The sequence below is a fragment of the Podarcis muralis genome, chromosome 12 (assembly GCF_964188315.1).
Source record: "Podarcis muralis chromosome 12, rPodMur119.hap1.1, whole genome shotgun sequence".
Classification (NCBI taxonomy): Eukaryota; Metazoa; Chordata; class Lepidosauria; order Squamata; family Lacertidae; genus Podarcis; species Podarcis muralis.
The window spans coordinates 12,455,739-12,476,867 of record NC_135666.1 but is presented as its reverse complement, the minus strand read 5'-3'; the positions used below and the strand labels follow the sequence as shown (position 1 = coordinate 12,476,867).

At 44.1% G+C, this 21,129-nt stretch overlaps 1 protein-coding gene across 4 annotated transcripts in view; it reads right to left on the bottom strand.

Annotated features, from left to right (window-relative positions):
* DPP6 (dipeptidyl peptidase like 6) overlaps positions 1–21,129 on the bottom strand; it is a 510,968-nt gene that overhangs the window by 352,186 nt on the left and 137,653 nt on the right. The window contains exon 1 of one of the 4 annotated variants that reach the window (XM_028749893.2): positions 16,524–17,346. The exons of the other annotated variants lie outside the window; for them this stretch is intronic. Coding sequence (XP_028605726.2) covers positions 16,524–16,760 — 237 coding nt within the window. The 5' untranslated portion in view covers positions 16,761–17,346. Of the gene's footprint in view, positions 1–16,523; positions 17,347–21,129 lie in introns of those variants that run through there. 4 annotated transcript variants of the gene reach the window in all.

The following is a 21,129-nucleotide window of genomic DNA, read 5'->3' as shown; positions in this document are numbered from 1 at the left end:
TAGAACAGAGCATTTCCCAGCAGTCATCGTAAAGAGCAACTATCAAAATAAGTACTTTGCCAAGATGGCTCTCTCTGTCAGTTTAAGGGACACTTTGCTGATGTACACACTGAAGGTGGGCAATTTATTACTGACTATTGGGTAAAATGTTCTTACACTATCCAGGAGGGAGCTTCTTGCTCTGACCAGATCCAACAGAGCTCATGTTACACTTCTAAAGGATGAATTTGCTCATTTCCCATATTCCCAAGCAGCTGCATTACAAATTAGTCATTTGGCACATCTGGCATGCTTTCATCCTACTCTCCCACCCCTCTGCAAAGCATTGCTAATATATTGAACTAAAACACCATCTTGGCTGTGATTCCTGGAAGACCTGCTCCCTGCCTTGCAGGCCTTTTCCCCACCTGTCCATCTTGGCTTGGTGCAGACCCAGGCCATTGAGCCTGAGCTTCAGCAGCCACCGCCTGCCATGAATCACAGTTCCTATCAGGGAAATAGGCGTGGTATAAATAAAAGTGATGGTGATGATGTTGAACATCCTGAATCCATTCTTAGGCCTGGCTCATCATGAAAGCATGTCACTCAGACACTTAGCACTCAGACACTTGGCACATCACGACTTGTGGCTGAATGGCACATTGCAACTAAAATAACAGTGACTGGGTCGCATGAAAGTAATATCTTTTCCACACATGTAACCCACATATTGACTCCACAAATCAACGAGTACTGAACATGCATGTGTGCACTGACGCATGCACACTAGGTGATACCTTTATTTGCATGTTTTAAAAGCATGGGATGGGTATGGAAACCTTTGACTTCTGCTTGGTTGGAATGCATCCTGCTTTAGAAAATTAAGAGTCTTGTTCATTGCTCAACCCACTTTTACCTCTAAGCCCTGCACACTGCTGGCATGTGGATCTCAGAAGATTGTCTATTAGGCAATGTAGACTAAATAAGTTCCTCCAGTTTTTTTTTTTAAATGATGTGTTCTACATCAGCTTAAAGCATCAGGTGCTGCCTGTAGGCTGACATTTCAATTGCAAGCTCATTATTAGAAATAGGGTAGACTCAATGCGGGAAAATGTATTTTGGGTCTCTGTATTTGCATTTGGATGCTGCAGGACACAATTCTGGACAGGAGTACAGAAGCACAACTTTAAAACAAAAACTTAACAAGAGTGCCCAGCATGGAGTCACCTAAGCCCAGCTATAATTGACAGAGGGCTGGATCTCCAGAGAGCTCTAGTAGCAGATAGAATAATAAAGGTTAACACATAACTGAAAGCAAGAGAAGGATCTCTAGATTAAAGCGAACATCTCACAGGCATATACAGTACACTCAGTCCTCTTAACACACCGGAGGGATAAATGAAGGGAACATCCAGAGATCAAAATTCTGCTCATAGAGAACTATGGAAAGACAAGGCATGGAAAACATGCAAAACATCTTCGTGGTCAAGATTTCTTTCACCATACTGAAGAACATGCCTGACAAGAGCAGCATTTGTCCCAGAGGAAAAGACCACACAGAGAAATTTCTGAGAAATACTGTCAACCTGCTGGTAAATCTGACAAAGCATGATTAATAGTCTAGACTCTAGAGCCTACTGCATGGTGATTACGGGGGAAAACATGGCTACAGAGACAAAAATGTCCAAGAAAACAACACTCGCTGTGATTTGAACCAAAATCTTGCTGTGTTTTCGCTTCACCTTACCAAAAAACAAAAAACAACCCTTCATTTGTTTCTTCAATTACATCTGGAAATTCCTTGAGACTTTAGGACTGCTTGAAGGGGCAACAGTTGCAGAAATGTCTACTTTCCAGTAGTTTAGCATGAAATCTCAGAATGTCTGGATTTTGTCTGCCAGAAAGTCAAGCTTGTATGTTGTTTTTAACCTAAGTATCCACATTTACATGTGTGTTATTTTTACCTTTATAACGAAATCATTTTAGTCATTTCTCAGGCAACAAGTGAAATGGCCCTGATGATCACAAACTATGGAAGTGCAGCAGAGGCTGTTTAAATTCGTGGCTCTGGATTCAGGTATGTAAATTGACCATAAATCCACTGACAGAAGGCTTAGAATTCTCCCTGCACCACACAAATGTTACTTTCAAGCTTTGGATTTTGATAACCATCGCCTTCCCTTACAAACCCTTAGCAATCTCTAATTCAACCCATGGCTATATAACCTCATAATATTACAGAAAGCCTGGTGAATGAGATTTCCCCCGCCCCCTCCTCCAGAATACTCTCTGATAATATACACTTGGAGTGTTTTTAATCAATCCCTTTATGAAGTTACAGAAATTGTCTCCTATTGAACTCCAGCAGAGCAAAGAGAAATTTTACGGTTTGCCAGTAGGCAGATCAAATGAAAGAAATGCAAAATAACGACTTTCAAATTAAATTAGGGCTTTCTCAGGTTGGAAAGGCACACTGTGCTTTTTAACAAGAGAAGAATCCTTTGGGGAATATTGAGAGCAAACTCCAGATGCACAATGCAGCACTATCTAATTTACAATAAATCACAGGATAAGGAGCTGGCAGTGAAGTCCCTCTTACAGCTCTGGGCCTTCTTGAATATTGTATTCCTCCTAAAAGTTCAGATCATCAGGTAAACAGGGGGTTCTTGTAACATGGATTAATGCAACAGGAGCACATAGTCCTCCTCCTCCTCCTCCCTTCAATTGATATATATATTAGGTATAAAAGTTAGGGTATATCCAGGTAGCAGGGGATAAGAAAGAGAAGACTCAGTAGGATCTAAATTCCATCCACTCTTGCACAGTTTCACCTTGAACCAGTTTAACCAAGATAGTAAAGTATTTTAATGGCACAGAGCGTACTTGTCTTTTATTGTTTTAGTGTTAATAGCTACGGTGACAAACAAATTGCTTATTGTCTTCAACCAGAACAAACAAACCTGGCAATGCAACTTCTTGAAATGCAACTTGGATGGGCATTGTCAGGAACATATTAGGGAGAAAAAAATAGTTAAAACTTCCCCTTCCCACCCACCTGCACCTCCTATGGGTCTAGACTCTAAAACTCCCCCCCATTGCTGTTATTTAGATACCAAAAGCCTGGACATTGATCGAGTTGTCTAGTTTGCCATTAATCATACGGTAATTGCAAGCACGCACCATTCTGTGCACAGTGAAAATCACTGATAATTTCAAATTCATGTCCTTTCCATATACTGGGGTTTGTTTGGTTTTGGCACATTTCCACTGCTTTGGAAAGATCCATGAGCATACAAAGTTGAGAAGTGAAGAAGCAGAACTTGTTTGCAGTGATTTTCCTGGGAACCAGAGAGCTACCAGATGACCCAAGATGAGCAATGACAATAAGGTGACACCACATCTCCAAATTTATCATTTATAACTTGAAGAAAGGACAAGTATGCTGCCAGAGATATCTTCTTAATCTTTTGCAATTTCATTCCTCCTCGACTTTCTCTAACCCTATAAATATCCGACTTGTAGCCCAGGCAACCCTCCATCCATCAAGTGCCTGAAAAGTACAGCCTGCATGTTCCCCCAAGACTAACCTTGTCACTTCATCACATTAGCTCTTGTTTCCATCTCTGACAATCTCTGGCCCTCTGCTGAAGAGCCAGAAAGCCACTTGCTTTTGTAACAGAACACTTTTACAAGGGGGTGGGGTTAGGGGGAAAGCAGCAGCATGCCTGTCCTCGCTTATCTGCTATATTATCCTTATCTAATTGCATGCACTTTGGCTCTATCTGACATTTTCCAAACAGCAGATGCTTATTAGCTCTTGTTAGATAAAAGAACGCTTGTATTTAGAGTGATTATCAGTTCCCAGACCTGACTTGCTGTAACAGATGGAGAAACCTTTCGCCCACCTAGTGTGGAAGGCAAAAAAAACTAGCTGGTTTTTGTTGCATTCCTAACAATGAAGTAAGTTTTATTGAATTCAGTGAAGCTTACTACCAGGAAAGTCAGGTTAGGGTTGCAGGGCTGTATCAATACTGAAGCTTATTTCAACTAGGGAGGGGGCACGTCATCTGGGATCCTGTTATCAACACAGCTCCAGTATTAACGAATTATTCCTAGTGTGGTTTTAACAATTAATCTCTCTCCCCAGGGGACTCTGGGGAATGTGAGGGGGATAAGGGTTTTCTGATTACTCTCAGCACCCTTAACAAACTACAGTTCCCAGGATTCTTTGGAGGGGAGCCATGGCTGTTAAAATGACATAATAGTTCTTTAAATGTATGGGATGGATGTGGGCTTGGAATTAAAAAAAATAAATATCAGGAATATGTTATTTTCCACACAAAAATCCACTCCTAGGATTGTATCCAATGCAAATTCTACTCAGAGTACACCCACTGAAATTAATGGACAGGACTAACTCAATTCCACTCATTTCAATGGGTCTACTCTTCAGCAATGCTTGGTTACCCCACTCCCACCGCTTTCCTTCACTTTAGCACTATAGTTTAGCAGGAATAATAGTGTTGTTGCCATTGTTAGACAAGTGAGAAACTCCTGGCCATCTATGTGCAGAGATCAACCAGTTGATCCTAATCTAGCTTCTGAGCACCCCTGAACTACATAGCATGCAGGGAAGGGAAGAGCAATACTAGCATCATCTGCAATACTTATAAACTTATATTATAAACTATATACGATGGTTATCTCAGATTAAGGATTGGGGAAAGCTTCTTAACCCGTATTAAAAAGAAGCTACATCGGGGTACATGAGTTCTGAAGGTTAAGAGAAGTGCTATTTCTCTCCAGTGTGCATTGTCTTTTAATATGTAATTTTATTTCATAATGTGTGTTATAACCGATTTTATTTCTATTATGATTTTTTTTAGGTCAGCTTGTTTCTAACATCTGATCTTATCAGTATTTCTAATGTATATTTTATGTAGAGGTTACAATGATTGTGCAGTATAAAAATCCTGTTATATAATAAACAAACAAACAAAATCTCTATAATATTAACTCTGTAACTAGTTTTCTATCACTCTCATTTTTCTGGGCACTGAAGAATAATGCTGTGTTGCGTTTCACTAACAGTGACAGTCAGTAGCTTAGATGGCTTTTTAAATAGGGATTAGACAAATTCACTTCAAATAGGTCTGTCAATAGCTATTAGCCATGAAGACTAAATGGAATCTCCATGCATGGAAGAAGATGGGAACAGAATGTGGGGCTTCTTAGACTAAATGGACCTTGGCCTCATTCCCAAAGGCAAGTCTTAATTAATTTGGCCTAACGGACCCACCTAAGGCATGGTTTGACTCAGCATGTCATCCAAACCTGTGCTCATGGTTTAGCTCTCCCAGACAAACCATGAGCTTTAAACTATAGGATAAACCTCTGTTACATCTCATGGTATGTCTGGCGAGAGCTAAAACAGGAGCCTAGCTTTGGATAGCATGCTAAACCAAAACCAACAGAGGAGCAAAGCAGCTGCAATCTTCTCTCTGGGAGCCTGTATGTTTGCTTGTTCATGTTAAGCCATGGTTTGGCTTAGTGTGACATGCAAACCAGGCTGTTGTTTCTCTAAATTATTAATAAATATCAATAAATCAAATCTACTCTGCAGCCATACAAATGTCGATGCCATACAAATGCCAGCATGGGTTTCTTAAAAATAAGTCGTGCCAGACCAATCTGATTTCTGTTTTTTTTGATGGAATACCAACTTGGTGGATCAGGGAAATGAGGTGGACATAATGTATCTTGATTTCAGTAAGGCTTTTGACAAAGTCTCCCATGATATTCTCGTGAGGAAGCTAGTAAAATGTGGGTTGAACAAGGTAACTATTAGGTGGATTTGTAGCTGGTTGACTGACCGAACCCAAAGAGTACTCATTAATGGTTCCTTGTCATCCTGGGGGAAAGTGACAAGCAGGGTACTGCAGGGTTCTGTCCAGGGCCCATTGTTATTCAGTGTCTTTATAAACGACTTGGATGAAGGATTTGAGGGGATGCTCATCAAATTTGCAGGTGACACCAAACTGGGACGAGTAGCTAATGCTGCAAAAGACAGAATGAGAATTCTTAACAGATTGGAGAACTGGGCGCAAGTGAACAAAATGAATTTCAGTAAGGACAAATGTAAGGTTCTGCACTTAGGCAGGAAGAACCAGGTGCACAAATATAGGATGGGGGACACCTGGCTTACAAGCAGTACATGGGAAAAGGATCTAGGGGTCTTGGTGGACCACAAGCTACAGTCTGGTACAGCAACAAAAAAAGCTAATTCTATTCTAGGCTGCATCAACAGAAGTATAGTGCCCCAATCAAGAAATGTAATAGCCCCACTCTAGTCTGCCTTGGTCAGACCACACCTGGAATACTGTGTCCAATTCTAGACACCACAATTTAAGAAGGATGTTGACAAGCTGGAACATGTGCAGAGGAAGGCAACCCAGATGATCAAGGGTCTGGAAATTAAGCCTTATGAGGAGCGCTTGAAGGAGCTGGGTATGTTTAGGATGGAAAACAGGAGACTGAGAGGAGATATGATAGCCATCTTCAGATATGTTAAGGGCTGTCACATGGAGGAGGGAGCATGCTTGTTTTCTCCTGATCTGGAGGGGAGGACTCAAACCAATGGCTTCAAGTTCAAGAAAGGGGACACCAACTAAACATTTGGAAAAACTTTCTGACGGTAAGACATGTTGAGCCATGGGACAGACTCCCAATAGGTGGTGGACTCTCCTCCCTTGGAGGTTTTTAAGAAGAGGTTGGGTGGCCATCTGTCATGAATTCCTTAGCTGAGATTCCTACATGGAGGGGTTGGGCTGGATGACCCTTGAGGTCCCTTTCAACTCTAAGATTCTACGATTCTATGGATCTCTGTGGAGACAGAAGGATCTCATGGCACTGCTTCAAATTCAGAAGATTTTTCTCCTTAATACTAACACAGTTGCTGAGCCATCTAGTAAATATTCAAATAATGAGGTTATGATGCCATTTGCAAGGATGCTACATCAGTGCTACAGAGAGATGTGCCAATGCAAATGTTTCATATCCTCTGTGTGTATTTTTTTAAATTCTTGATTGTTTACTGAAAATATAGATGCTTACTGCAGCAGACTGCTAGCCTGAGGGAAGTATTTTCTTATTGTCCTTCATAAAACCTGCATCTTCCTTGCGATTTCCCCAACAATCACTTTCAGAACCTTGAATGCCAGGTTGCTAACACTTTCACTTTGTCCATAATCATTCCTTCAATCTGCTGAAAAATGAATTTTGAAGAACATTCCAATTTGCTTCTGCCTGGGGGTGACCATATTTCCTTCCTACGTTCTCCTGCCAGTACAAGGTAAAGTCTGCATATTATATTTTATATAACTTGTGGACCCATTGCTAGGATGTGCTGTGCAATCACTGCATAGACAAGTTAGCTTCTCACAAGGTGAGGTGTGTGTATGCATGCTTAAAATAAGAGTTGCAAAAAAAAAAACAGTTTTAGAGATAGCAAATAATAATCAAAGACCTAATTACTATTACTGTACAAAGATTTGCATGAACAGGTGTGCTATTTTTAAACCAACAAAGAAACATGACCATGAAATTGATTTTGAGTGGCGGAATGACTTGACTTCATCCAATGTTGACTACAATTTGCTTGCTGATCTCTACTGCTCTGCCACTGAGTTTTACCACTACAGAGAGGAATGTCTGGTGAGACAGTGAAGTCAGTAACATTACAGTACGTTGTCCTAGAAGGCTAGTTAACCTGAGCACCATATATGGGCTAATCAGGCAGAAGAGGACAGATTCCAGGGTCAAAATAAAGCTGGAGAAGGCAAGGTGAGGGTGATTTTAAGCTGAAACAGAGGGCAGCGAAGGAAGCTAAATGAAGATCGGATAACACAGTTGGAGTGCAGGCTATACTTTTTTGCACAGAAAGAGGCTGCATGAATTAGAAGGAAGCTATTCAGAGGGCCTTGGAAGCAGAAGTGATACCAGTGACTTCAATTTTATACACCTTTACTTGAAAGCTTAAGCACAGTGGGACTTCCACAATGCCAGGCATAATTCGGTTATGATATTAAACCAGTTATCCTAGCTTTCAGACCACTATAGTAAGTCTTGATCAGGGATTTGCTTCAAAACGCTTTTTAATAAATAAATTATTTCAGAAAACGATTGGCCTACTTAGGTTGCTCAAATGTCCAGGCCAAAACTTAAAAAAATAAATCATGCCTGGGGTTAGGGAGTAGCAAAATCAGTTGCCTACCAGGGCATATGCCCCACTAGAGAACCCACTAATGTACTAATGGCCTCTAAATCACCATCATATATAACTTACATTTTCTTGCCACTGCAGTGCAGCTGAATGGAAGAGGTGAGGAGTTGGCCACTGCCTGAGCGCTACACAGGCTCAGACCCATGCAGTTCTAGAACTGGCTTGCTTCCTCTCCTGGCTGGTTGTTGGGTCAGGGCTCTTTTACTCTGCAGGTTCTTTGGTTCTCCACACGGCCACCTGACTCTCTGCTGACACTGGGAGGGGAGGTGGCTATGTGCAAGAGGATCTGCTGGGCACTGCAGTCTCTCGTATGGAACCCGATAAAACCCAGCACTGTAGAACAATGCTTAACTCCAAAGCAGCGAGCAGTATTTTTTCCCTTGGCATCATAATTGTTTCACATTACACATTTTTAGGACCTACACAGTCTACACAACTTTGACTTTAAAGTCTGCTTTAAAACACCCCCAATCAACAGCCTGAGCTATTGGCAGCTATTTCTTTGATTCATAACCTGCCCATCTCTTTAAGCCTCAAAGCAAGAAACCGCTTTTATAAGCGAGTGTAAAATATCCACAGTTAAAGGGACAACTTGTGCGCGACGCGAGGTGAAGCCATTTGGCTCAGGTGGCGGATCTAAACCCTTCCCTTGCCGTTGCGCCACTGCCAGCCCTGCTGGGGCTGACCACACCATTGACACAGAGCTGTTGCCCTCACTGCTACTGGATCTGTGGGTGGTGGTGGAAGCATGGAGGACATTTTGGCTACTGTGGCAAAAGGTCTCAGGATAGCCCTGCTAAACAGGGAACAAATATATGGGAATGCAGCCAAGCGGAAGTGTTCTGCCAATCGGTTATAATCAGTGCTTAGCAAAAGTGGCCCCACTTTCCTTAGTGAAATTTAATCTCCATTACAATTAGGAACCTAGGAAGGTATCTTGTGCCAATGAAGACCGCTGGCCCATCTGGCTCAGGATTGCTGACAGTGACTATCTGTGGTTCCCCAGCAGAGGTGGTTTTAGGATAACACAACCGGTTTGGCTGTACTACATGCCGTGCTGCAGTGGGAGCCACAACAATGCTGTAGAATGAAGCAAGGGAGGGCGGCTGAATTTTAGCACCACACAGGATGCCACTGGAATTTGAGAGCCCAAAGTCCACCACTGTCCCCAGGGGTTTCAGCAGAACTCCCTAGACACAACAGTGATTGAACCTGGAATCTTCTACATGCAGAACATGTGCTCTGCCACCAATCTATGACCTTTCCCACTCATCAGTAGTTTTCATCAACTGGTAGCATGGCCCTTCAGTGGGATCTTGGAATGGGACCTCATTCCATGCGCTGTATTGCAATCTCACTAGCCGTTTGGGGCCAGATGGCTTCGTGTTATCATACACCGTTATGCAATACTGAATTAACTCCAAGCTCATTAGCACTTGGCATCCGAGTTCATTATTAGAAGGAGCGGAAGCGCTATTAAGAGTGGCTACTTAGTTTCACATTATTATAGCTTTTGATAGCTATTGCCAACTATATATACAAAGGTAAGGGCCAAACTGGACAGGACATTACCATACATTAAATGTAACTAGCGTCAGATTCAGAGGTGTGATGCAATATAAGGAGCATCTGCTGGAGAAGTTTATAATTCCTGTTCAGCCAGCAGGCCTAGCAGGGATGTAAACATTTCCACTTCAGCTACAGTCCCATGGGAAATCCCATTTGCTTTGGGAGGAGGAGGAAGAGGTTAAATTTCCACTCCATGCTGGCTGGGATCCCAATATTTATAAATACATACATGCAGCTGATGGTATTAGCATTTTTAGGAAAAAAAACCTATATGTTCAATGCAAAGATACACATAGTATCCCATCCAACTGGCCCTAGAAGAGTGCAGAAATGAATGCCAATCTTATCCAGATCATCATCAGCTTCTTATCTTCTGTGGCCCTATGCCAATCGGCAGTCCCCCAGTTTTAGAAGAGGCCACAAAAATACTGCTGGACCATATTTTACTCAGGGAAAATCCCCACTGTAGCAAAAGAGCAGATTATACCAAATGATGAATAAGAGAAGGCTGAAGTATTTGGCTAACTTTATAGACCCGATCTCTGACATTCAATCCCCTTTAACAGAAATAACTTATCATTGTGAATTTAATTTTAAAGGATTACTGTGATTATCGCTTTTATTCTCAATGTTTTATGAAATTAATCAATATTTTGCATTAGAGAGAAGTGCTGAATTTCTCGTGCACTTGATTAATGCATTATTATCATCCCAGTAATTAAAAGTAACAGGGCTATACACAATCAGCATGTACATCTTACTCAGCACCTTTGGCAGTTGCCTGCAGAAATTAAGCTCATTAATCACCCTGACCACAAAGAAAAGTAAGCTGGGGAAAGCAACAGAAAAAAGCTCTGTTTCATTGGTGGGGGGGGGGGGATGTTCAAAGCCAATATCGAGAAAACCATTAGACTATATTCCAATATGGAAAACATTAATCTCAAAAGGAAAAAGTATGAGTGTGCTGCCAAAATTATAAATTAATGTTCTCCTGTTGCACTGTTCTGCAGTTACTTCACATTTCTTCACCAGATACTGTATCATATCCATATCAATTAATCTGGGCAGGCAGGTCTGCAACTAAGGGAGAATGTTTTACACATACAGTATGTGTATTTGCAGTCTCCCAAGTTTGGAAATGAACGTGCCATGCCATACAAAGCTTCATACTATTTACCATTTATATAACTTTTTAGAATTTTAGAATCACAGGTATTAACTCAATTTAAAAAATTCCTCCCAGTAGCACCTTAGAGACCAACTAAGTTTGTTATTGGTATCCTTACAACAATGTTGTCAAATAGACTAGCATTATTCTCTCAGGTGGGGGGGGGGGAGAGAAGGAAATAAGCCCATAGCTGAGATAATGATGGCTTTGCCTAAAGGCTGCCTAGTGAGCCTGGGTTTCGCATATCACAAAGGCGCACCTTTCTTTTTCCTTTCTCTCATGCCAGCGGCTATCACCTTTGCAGGCCATACTTCAGACTCCAGTCTCTCACAAAGTAAGAACTGCTTGAGCCTTTACATCAATTACCTCTCCAAGACTGTGAAATGAACGCCTGTGATGCTGCATTATTTCCTCTATCAATTTTCCGTGGGGGAGAAAGAAGAGTGCAAAACAAATCTCTAACATCTGGCCTTTGTTGTGGTCAGACAGCTGGTTTATTTTTCATTCCGGGTGCTGCTTCATTTGTTCCTCTCTTTTTGAATCTGTTTTAGCTACTATTATAAGCTTCCTTCCAAAGCTAGCAGGTTTTTTTTTAAAAAAAATAATTCTTACAAGCCACTGTGGTGCAGACTATGAATGAGAAGGGGTGGGGAGCTGAGTTCAAGTCTCCAATCAGCTATGAAGCTCATCTTCAGCCAGTCACTCCCTCTCAACCTAACCCACTTCACAGATTAGTTATGGGGATAAAAATTGGGGAGTGGGAGTAACATAACAAGGTTGCTGGGAAGATAAAGGAGGATAGTCATGTACAACTCATTGGAGTGTGAAGAAGAAGAAGAAGAAGAAGAAGAAGAAGAAGAAGAAGAAGAAGAAGAAGAGGAGGAGTAGGAGTTGTTGTTTGGATTTGATATCCCACTTTATCACTACCGTAAGTAGCCTCAAAGTGGCTAACAACCTCCTTTCCCTTCCTCCCCCACAACAAACACTCTGTGAGGTGAGTGAGGCTGAGAGACTTCAGAGAAGTGTGACTAGCCCAAGGTCACCCAGCAGCTGCATGTGGAGGAGCGGGGAATCGAACCCAGTTCACCAGATTACGAGTCCACTGCTCTTAACCACTACACCACAGAAGGAAAGAGAGCACAAATAAAAGACAGAATAAAATAACTGGGAACGTCCTAGCTCACACTCATAGCAATTATGCTAACTTGCTCTCCAGGTGCACCATGTGAGAAAGGCTAGCTAGCAGGGCACAAATGATGAACAAGACAACGTGTTGTGGTGGTTAGAGACTGGAATCTAGTGGACCAGGTTTCAAATCCCCCCTCAGCCATGAAACTCACTGGGTGACCTTAGGCCAGTCACTGCCTCTCAGCCTAACCTACCTTACAGGGTTGTCGTGAAGATTAAATAAGAAGTGGGGCGATCATGTATGTCACCTTGAGATCACTGGAGAAAAAAGGTGGGATATAAATGCAATAAACAAATAAATGGGTTCCCATATAATGGAATTACAATCAAAAAAATAATGTGTAGCTGCTACAAGGAGGAGAAGCTGCATGCTGGATGGGGATGTCCCCAGGGCACGAACCAGTGGTTCACATACCTCTGGTGTAACAAAACAAAGAAGGGACCATGCTCTAGGCTAGGCATGGCCAAACGTGGCCCTCCAGCTGTTTTGGGACTACAACTCCCATCATGCCTAGCTAACAGGACCAGTGGTCAGGGATGATGGGAACTGTAGTCCCAAAACAGCTGGAGGGCTGAGTTTGGCCATGCCTGCTCTAGGCATCCTAACCCAATACTTATTGTAGATATGTTTCATTTTTAAATGAAAACTCAATGAATTGAACAAATACTGAGCTAGTGAACAGGGCATTTTGTGGAACAATATACTCTTAAGCTGTTCCCTTATATGAAGTAGAACCTGTATATCAGTCTCGATATATTTTAATTGGGCTGAACCTGTGTGACAAATGCTCAACCACTTTTATGGGAATGCTCTCATTAAAAACAAGAGCTCCCTCACCCAGTTTTAGCCTTTAATATGAAATTTATATTAGAAGCCTAATCCTTCTATAAAGGGGTTCATAATGCAATCACCAACAGAGCAGCCAGTTATCAAGCATCATTGCATACAATATTAGCAGGATTTAGCAGGATTTTCAGCAGCCAGGATTTCCAGCTACTGTGCAAAGCAGATTCTGCAGAAACCTACCAAAATCACAGCTCTCTGCACCTCATTTAGCTGCTTTTATTGTTGCACATCACCTTTCCTTCCCTCTTAATGTCGAAATTGACACTAATTTACATTAAATCTACATTTAAAAGTCCTTGCTAGCATCACTATTCTGAGCACTGCTTTTGCAAGGAAGAACTTTGATTTCTGTTCTTTGCCATTTTTTACCAGTTTGCCAAGGTCAGAAATCCTGCCTTGGCTCATAAGCCAAACACTCTTCACTAGCTGACAGCAAGCCACTGAAGGCCAATAAAGCCGCCAGTTCCCTTTAAATGACCCAATGCAAAGTATGCCAGCAAGCAAGATCTCCCAGTGGTAGAGCTGGAAAGGTTTCAGTACCTGAGACAGCTCCCCAAGAGAAGCACTTTTCAGAATGATCGGAGACAGGAAGAAAAACACAGGATTTCCACATTGCTGTCACTTAGCACTTGAACACTTAAACAGCTCTTTTTTAAAAAAAAAAATGAATTCATCCTAACCCTGCCAGATTAATACATGTTGTAACTCTAAATAGCTCCCACTTTATCTAAACTTATTATAAGCTTATATGTTGCAGTGTTCTATTTCCAAAAGCCTGGCTCTACACTTTCTCTACCCACAATTCAAATGTTAATACAACATATTCTGATGACATGTAGGTCTGCTTTTGTCTCCCAGATCCTAGAATTTGTTAACTTTGGGGAAGAGCTGAAACAGCGACTAGGGTAAAAGCAGACAGAAGCAGCTAACCATCTAATATACAGTTGTTATATCTGTGACTATAGGAGTAAAGGAGGATGTATATTCTCATTAATAAATAAGAATAAGAATAATAAAATTTTATTCATACCCAGCCCTCCCCAGCCAGGGCCGGACTCAGGGCAGCTGAAACCAAATATAAATTACAATAAAATGGTAATAGAAAACAACAACAAAAAACAAACAAACAAACAAACAAACAGTTAATTAAAATATGGCTTAAAATACAGCTTTAAATTAATTCCCACCATATTGTTTTTAAGCCTTCAGGGAAATTGTGTTTCATGCTCTGATTCCTTTTCTTTCTACAGTTCAGTAGACTATTAGGAAATGGAAGGAATGGACCAGGTGAGAGGTGTGTGTGCCTGCCCAACAGGTCTTACTCACTAGTAAATGTGTTCAAAATCTCAGCCTTAATGAAGCTAACTTGGAAGGATAAGTAGTGTCAACAAAAATGTCATGCACACAATAAATCGACTATTTGTGCTACAGTTTTTGATTATCAGAGACAGCTCCAGACATCTGTCATATTCAGAACTGGGGCTGGGGCGGAAAAAACATAAGCTCCAAGCAAAGTATTACAGAGAGAGAGAGAAACAGTCAGTGGAGGGATATACCTTTCCTTTCTTTCTTTTTAAAAAAGTCATTTCTTTGCTTTATCATGCCGCCATCTAGTGGTTAAAGCCTGAGATAGGATGGACAGCCGTCAGACAAACACAAAAACATTTTCATCGTTTTGTTTCAAAAGGATAACCCCTAGGATTCCGAGTTAATTAAATTTAGATCTTTCTTTACCCTCCACTAAATATTACAGTGATACTAAATAGGATTTAGTTTTAGGATCCTTTTTTTAAGGGAGTGGAAGTTAACTCCCCTTTTCCATCTACTGGTTCTTAGGAAATAGACCCTCCTCCTCTGTGGACTCTTTCCATGAATTTTTGTGCTTATCTCCTTGCTGGGAGGAGGGGAAAAGAGAAGCCCATCCCTCCAGCTACCTCCCACAAAACACGTTCTCGATCAGGAAATAAACAGGCACAAAAGAAAATCCTACGACTTTCCTTGGCAATCTCTCTCTCCGCGGGGATCTTAAGTGAGTGAAGCCGAAAGGAATTGTTTTCCTCCTGCCCCCACCAAGTTCCAGGCAATCACCAGTTTGTGATAATTACTAGTGACTTCTATAATTAAAGGCTGAGCACAGCTGCAGCTCTAATGGAAACTTCAGATGAAACAATGCTGAGAAACACGTATTCTTCGCGGATGGAGCGAAACAACCTCAGACGCGAAGAGCCATTATGGTGGTGCGCCGCCGCCCACCCCCGAAAAAACTTTTAAGTTACACATTTATTTAACATGCACAAAGACACACACACACTACCACGGAGCTGCATCTGAATAGGAAACCTAATAATAAGGGCATCACTACAGGCTAACGGTGGCGATGGTACACAACCTGTCTAATTCTCTTCTTCCAAATCAATCCAAGAGGATTTTAACTCCCCCCCCCCTCCCCGTTCGCGCCATCATCAACCCCAAGCAGCCAAGCAAGTACCCTGGATGAGTCACTCGTTACTAAGGCAATATGCAAATACAAACTCTTTGAAATCTCTGCTCCCATCAGCAGGAAAGAGGGGATGGCGGGGCGGAGGGTGGGGAGAGAGAGAGAGGAAGAGGAAGGGAAACGTGTTTGCTCCAATTTACACTTCAGCACCTCCTTGGAGCTTAATATAGCCTTCCAGTTGCCTGCTTCGTTTCTTGGCAGTTTTAAAGCAGCAAAGGGCGGAGGAAGAGAAGCTGGAGGCTTCGACAAGGGGCCAGAAAAAGTTATCACCGGAAGAACTGAAGAATTTCCTAACAACCTACAAGAGTCAGGGCAGTTTGGTAGGAAACAGCCCGAGCCGTCTGCATTTTGACTCTGTGCTGCTGCTGAGTTCAGTGGGACTGCCTCCCCCCCCCCCGGAAGTTTATGGCCAATTCAGATCAATGGGGGGATGTGTCTCCACCATATCTTCACTCTCGAAAGGGAGAGCGGAATTCCCTTTCTGAGGTGCACAACGTAATTAAAACCCACAGGGTTTATTATTTTTTTAGAAAAAAGAAGCGGAAGAGTGGTGGCTGGCAGCAGAAAGTAGGTTCAGAAGACGGGGAAAGATCTCTCTCTCTCTCTTTCTCTCTCTCTCACACACACACACACAAACACACACACACACGCACACGTGTCCATCGAGGCAACTAAGGACTCCCCTCCTAAAGACCCACGAGCTCCCGCGCTACTTGTGGCAGGTGCTGGAACGCGCCCCCCGCGCACGGCCACTCGGGCAGCCCCAGAGGCTGCGCGCACATCACCTCCGTGGCTAGAATCCCATATGGAGGGGATGAGCCAAAACAAAACACCCGGGTTGGGAGGGGGGGGGAGCAGGCATCACAACGCGACCCAGACAAAAGGAAAATAGGACACCATTCCAAAAAAGGAAAAGGATGGGGAGCAGCAGCAGCAACCCCGAACCCGCATCCACCGAGCGTCACCCAACCCAGGTAGGCAGGGGCTGGCTTACATCTTCTTCCTCGCAGTCACTCCTCCTCGCCTGGTATTGGAAGCGGGGTCGGGGGTTGTCTTGTTGCAATGGACGCGACGCTTTCCCTTCTCCGCCGGCTGCGTTGGCCGCCGCCGCCGCCGCGGAACTGTCCTCTTCGGCGCATTGGGGACCCAGCAGGTGACTCGCCTCGGGAGTCACCGGGAAGGATCTGGAGGTGTTGATCTTCCCGCCGAATCTCTGGTACAAGGAAGCCATTCAGTCAATCCAGGACGGAGGGGGGGAGGTATTCTCTCACTCCCTCTCTTTAATTAATTACTATGATTACTATCCATACATATAAGGAGAGGCTGTTTGTAATCGGCAGATTTGGAGCCTGCGCCGCCTCGCTCTCTTTTCCCCTAGCCTCGGATCGCCTTCTACCACGTCGAGTCAAGCCCTCCTCAATAACAGATCAGTGGAGCTGGCGAAGCGCGCGCTCCCTCCCTCGCGCTCCCTCTTCCTTCAACAGCATTAGGAGAAAACCCAGGCGGGGTGAGAGAAGAGTTGATGGAATAACCCAAAACACACATATACACACGCCGGGGAGCCCCCGCTTGAGGAACGCTGTACAATCCGGAAGAGATCCTGCTTTCACACACCCTCCTCTAAAACGGAGAGAGAGAAAGAAGGAAAAAAAGATGTCCCCAGATGGCGGAGCCGGAGCGGAATTAGACGGGGGTGTGGAGGGAAAGGGGGCTTGGCTGGCTCGCCCGGAGGCGACGGAGCAGCCGCCTGCGAGGTCTCATGCCGGCCGCGTCCGAGAGGCGAAAGTGGCGGCGGGTGGGGAGGGGAGGCCAGGGTGTTGTGCGCGCGTTCAGGGGCCGGGCGGGGGGCGATGGAAACACCAGGAGGGGAGAGACCTCCTTGCGAGCACGCTGCTCGCCCTGGAGAAGGAAGAGGAATCCGAGGCGCGCACCAAGGAGGGAGGGGATCGCTGCTGCTGCTGCTGCTTTCTCCGTAAGGCTTTCCTGGGGAGGGGGCTTGAGTCTCCTTCCCCTTGGAGAACTTGAAAAGGGAACCAGAAGCGAGAGGGTAAGGTGGGGATTCGCTGGCCAAGCAGGGCTTAAAAGGCAACACAGAGGAGGGGAGGCAGAGCCACAACCCAACGCCCGCAGCTTCGTTTCGGTGTCTAATGCCTGTCTTTTGATCTCTGGCAAGAGGGAATTAACCGGGTCCCTTCCCTCCAAGACGCGGAACCGATCCTTGGGGCATCAGGGATTTTCCAGAGCGGCTTTCCTCCTCATCCTCTCTTGTCCCCCAATTTGTCTCTCTCTCCCCCCCCCCCCGGCTTCCTCCTCCCCACAACTCGCTTGTTTAATCAACCAAAGTGTCTCGTAATATTTCGCTCTTAATTCATTTTGCTGCATTAAAACGTGCTTCAGCGCCCCTCTGTGGAAACACGAGCAAACTGTTTCTCCAGGAGTAATCCTCTGGAATAAACAAAATGCGAGACGGAGGAACCTCCAGCCCAGAGCCCGCCGCTGGGGATACTGGGACCCGCGAGGGTGCTGGCTGGCAGCAGCGGCGGGTAAAACAGATTAAGAGGCTCTGCCCTCTTTTCCTGCGCGGCTGCAGTTTAGCCGCTGAGGAGAGAGACTCTGGCTTTGTGCAGCGGCAGGCAGGGCACCCAGTACTTAACGGATGGTCTCTCCGGGCTAATGAAGCCGGGGACTCGCAGGGCATTGGGGGCGCGACTGGTCCTGCGATGGGCAGCTAACGAGGTTACTTGGAGAGAAAAAGGGCGCCCACTCCCAAGCCTTCCCCCGGTCTGGCTGCTGGGTTTCCATAGCAACAGATGCTTATGATCTTTATTTTATTGTTTTAAGAGTCAGGAGTCACGGAGAGAAGGAAAACAGCCCGAGATATCAGTTACACACACAAGCTTCGACCTTCATTCTGCTTGGCGCCTCCTGCACGCGTTGTTGTTTGTAAGGAACGTGAAAATTAAGTTCTCAAGTTGGCCCCTTGGATGCGAAAGTCTTTCCCGTTTACAGAATGCGCAAGTGTGTGATTCTCTCTCATACAGAGAGACACTAGAAAATTATCGCCTTAGAATAAAATCTGACCGATAGAATAAAAAATGGTCTCCCTCCCCCACTTGAACTTTGTCTCCCTTTGCAAATAAAAAGAACGCCCAGCTCTACGATTCTATGGTTCTGTGTCAATAATATCAGTTGTTGTAAGCCTCTTACGTTTTATTTGCTCGTCACTGCAAAATTCCTTCCTCAAAACAAGCTGCTTAATGACGGAGCGTTTTCCCTCTTTGCACCCCAACGACCCCCCCCTCCCCGCAAACTGCTGGTTTTGCTGCACCCTTCAAAGCTGGTGATGGAAGCCATAATAACATTTAGATGAAAACGGAGTACCAGCCCCTCAGGAGGGGCCCCTGCAGTCCTGCTTTCTGAAGTTGAAAGAAAGGAACGATCATTTTGATCTTCAGAGCTCAGGTCTTGACATTTAATTAAAAGAAAGCTAGAAAGTCAACTTGTGACTCTCCGAAGTATTAAGTCAGGCATCCCATCACAAGGTGCACAGACTGCCACATAAACCACTGGAAGTTTCCACAGTCCACTGGCCCATGAGATTGATTCATGGCTGTGCCTTCAACAGACTACACACTGGTGAGGAATTCTTGTCACACCCTTCATAAAAAATAAAAAAAAGCATTTTGGCTGAAGAGGGCCAGCGAAAAAAATATTGTCGCATTTTTGTGTAGAAGCACAGGGCTCACACCTTGCTCTAACCCTGAACTTTCTTAAAGAAGGCACTCGATCCCAGAAAAACAATTTTCCACCTATAAATGGAGGGATAATACTGCAGCAGCAATGGGAAAGCACTGTTCATGGGGTCACCTTTGAATGCAAGTCAGCCCTACACTCAAAAAACTCTTGACTTAAAGGCCATATTAAGTCAATAATCTGAGAATTAAGGCTTGCAGCTCTCCTTATTTTACCCGCAACTCTAATTAGCCTCTACATGTGCCTTTGAATACAACAATCCTTTTAGTAAAACAAACAAAGTGGAAGGCAGAGCCATGGCTACAACTGCTGCAGTCTTCCTTATTTTCCCCAGCACCTAAATCCAAGAGGTTCTTTCTTATTCTACAGTTCTATGCCTCATTCCACACTGTGCTGAAAATGCAAGGCTCATCTGGAGCCGGAAGCCTCTTAATCATTTAATTAGAGAAGGGGACCTGCCATGGTAATTCAGACCAATGGCCCATCTACCTCAGATTTCCTTTCCCAGACAGTGCCAAGGACTGAATTGTTTGATGCAGCCAGAGGCAATTATAGAATTATAACCCTTGGCTGTCACTCATTTTCTGCTTCCAAGAGTCAGAGGTGGAAGGCAACGTCTTAAAGGGGGCAGATTTCCAGAGCTAAAATCTCATGCTTAACGGTGGAGCCTTTCATATCCCAAGTAACTCGGGTGCTGCTGTGCACACACAGTTCTAGCCAGCTAGATCTACTCCCAACTGGATGACAAATGGGAACTATTGCAAGCAATTCCACCATCCCACCCCTTGCAAAAAAAACCAACAATATTTCTCTAGGTGAACAAGATTACAGGAGGGGAGTCCATCGACTCTCCCTAGTGCATAGCATGGCTTATTTGCTGAGGTCATCTGTCACTACTTGATGTGCAGGTATCTTCCTGCACAGTAGCAGACCCCTCTGGTTGTGCGCAGTATGGCATTGAGTTGCTTATGGCAGCGTGTTGTAGTGGTCAGAGTATCAGACTAGCACTTGGGAAACCAGGGTTCAGATCCCCACCCAGCCACTGGATGACCTGGGGTCAGTTGCTGCCTCTCAGCCTAAGCTATATCACACGGTAGTTGCGGGCATTAAATGAGGAAGGGGAGAACTTATGTACCTCACCTTGAGCTCCTTGGCAAAAAGCTGAGATTTAAAAGTTAAATAAATAAAGGGATATGGATGGTCCGGGCTCTGTGGGTTGAAAAAGGATTTGAAATGACCTTTGGCACCTTCTGTGCCATAACTTGCTCTTTTCACCCAAAAGGGACAGTGCCAATCATACTTCCCTGATGGAGACATTTCAAAGTCATGGTGGCATCAGAGCAAAGGCCATTTCCTTTGTATAAACACAGCAAACTTCCTCTAGGAAATAACATGCAGAGAAAGGTGTCAGCCAATAAGCTTAAGGCAGGGCAAGGTGGACTCATGTGAGAAGATGTGCTGCTTCAGGTAATTGAATTCGAAGCCTTTTAGAGCTTTAAAGATAAGTACCAATGTGTTGAAGGGACACAGGTGGCACTGTGGGTTAAACCACAGAGCCTAGGGCTTGCCGATCAGAAGGTCAATGGTTCGAATCCCTGTGACGGGGTGACCTCCTGTTGCTTGGTCCCTGCTCCTGCCAACCTAGCAGTTTGAAAGCATGAAGTGCAAGTAGATAAATAGGTACTGCTCCAGCGGGAAGGTAAACGACGTTTCCATGCGCTGCTCTGGTTTGCCAGAAGCGGCTTAGTCATGCTGGCCACATGACCTGGAAGCTGTAGAGCAAGATGAGCGCTTCAACCCCAGAGTCAAAGGTAAATGGTAGGGGTCCCTTTACCTTTACCAATGTG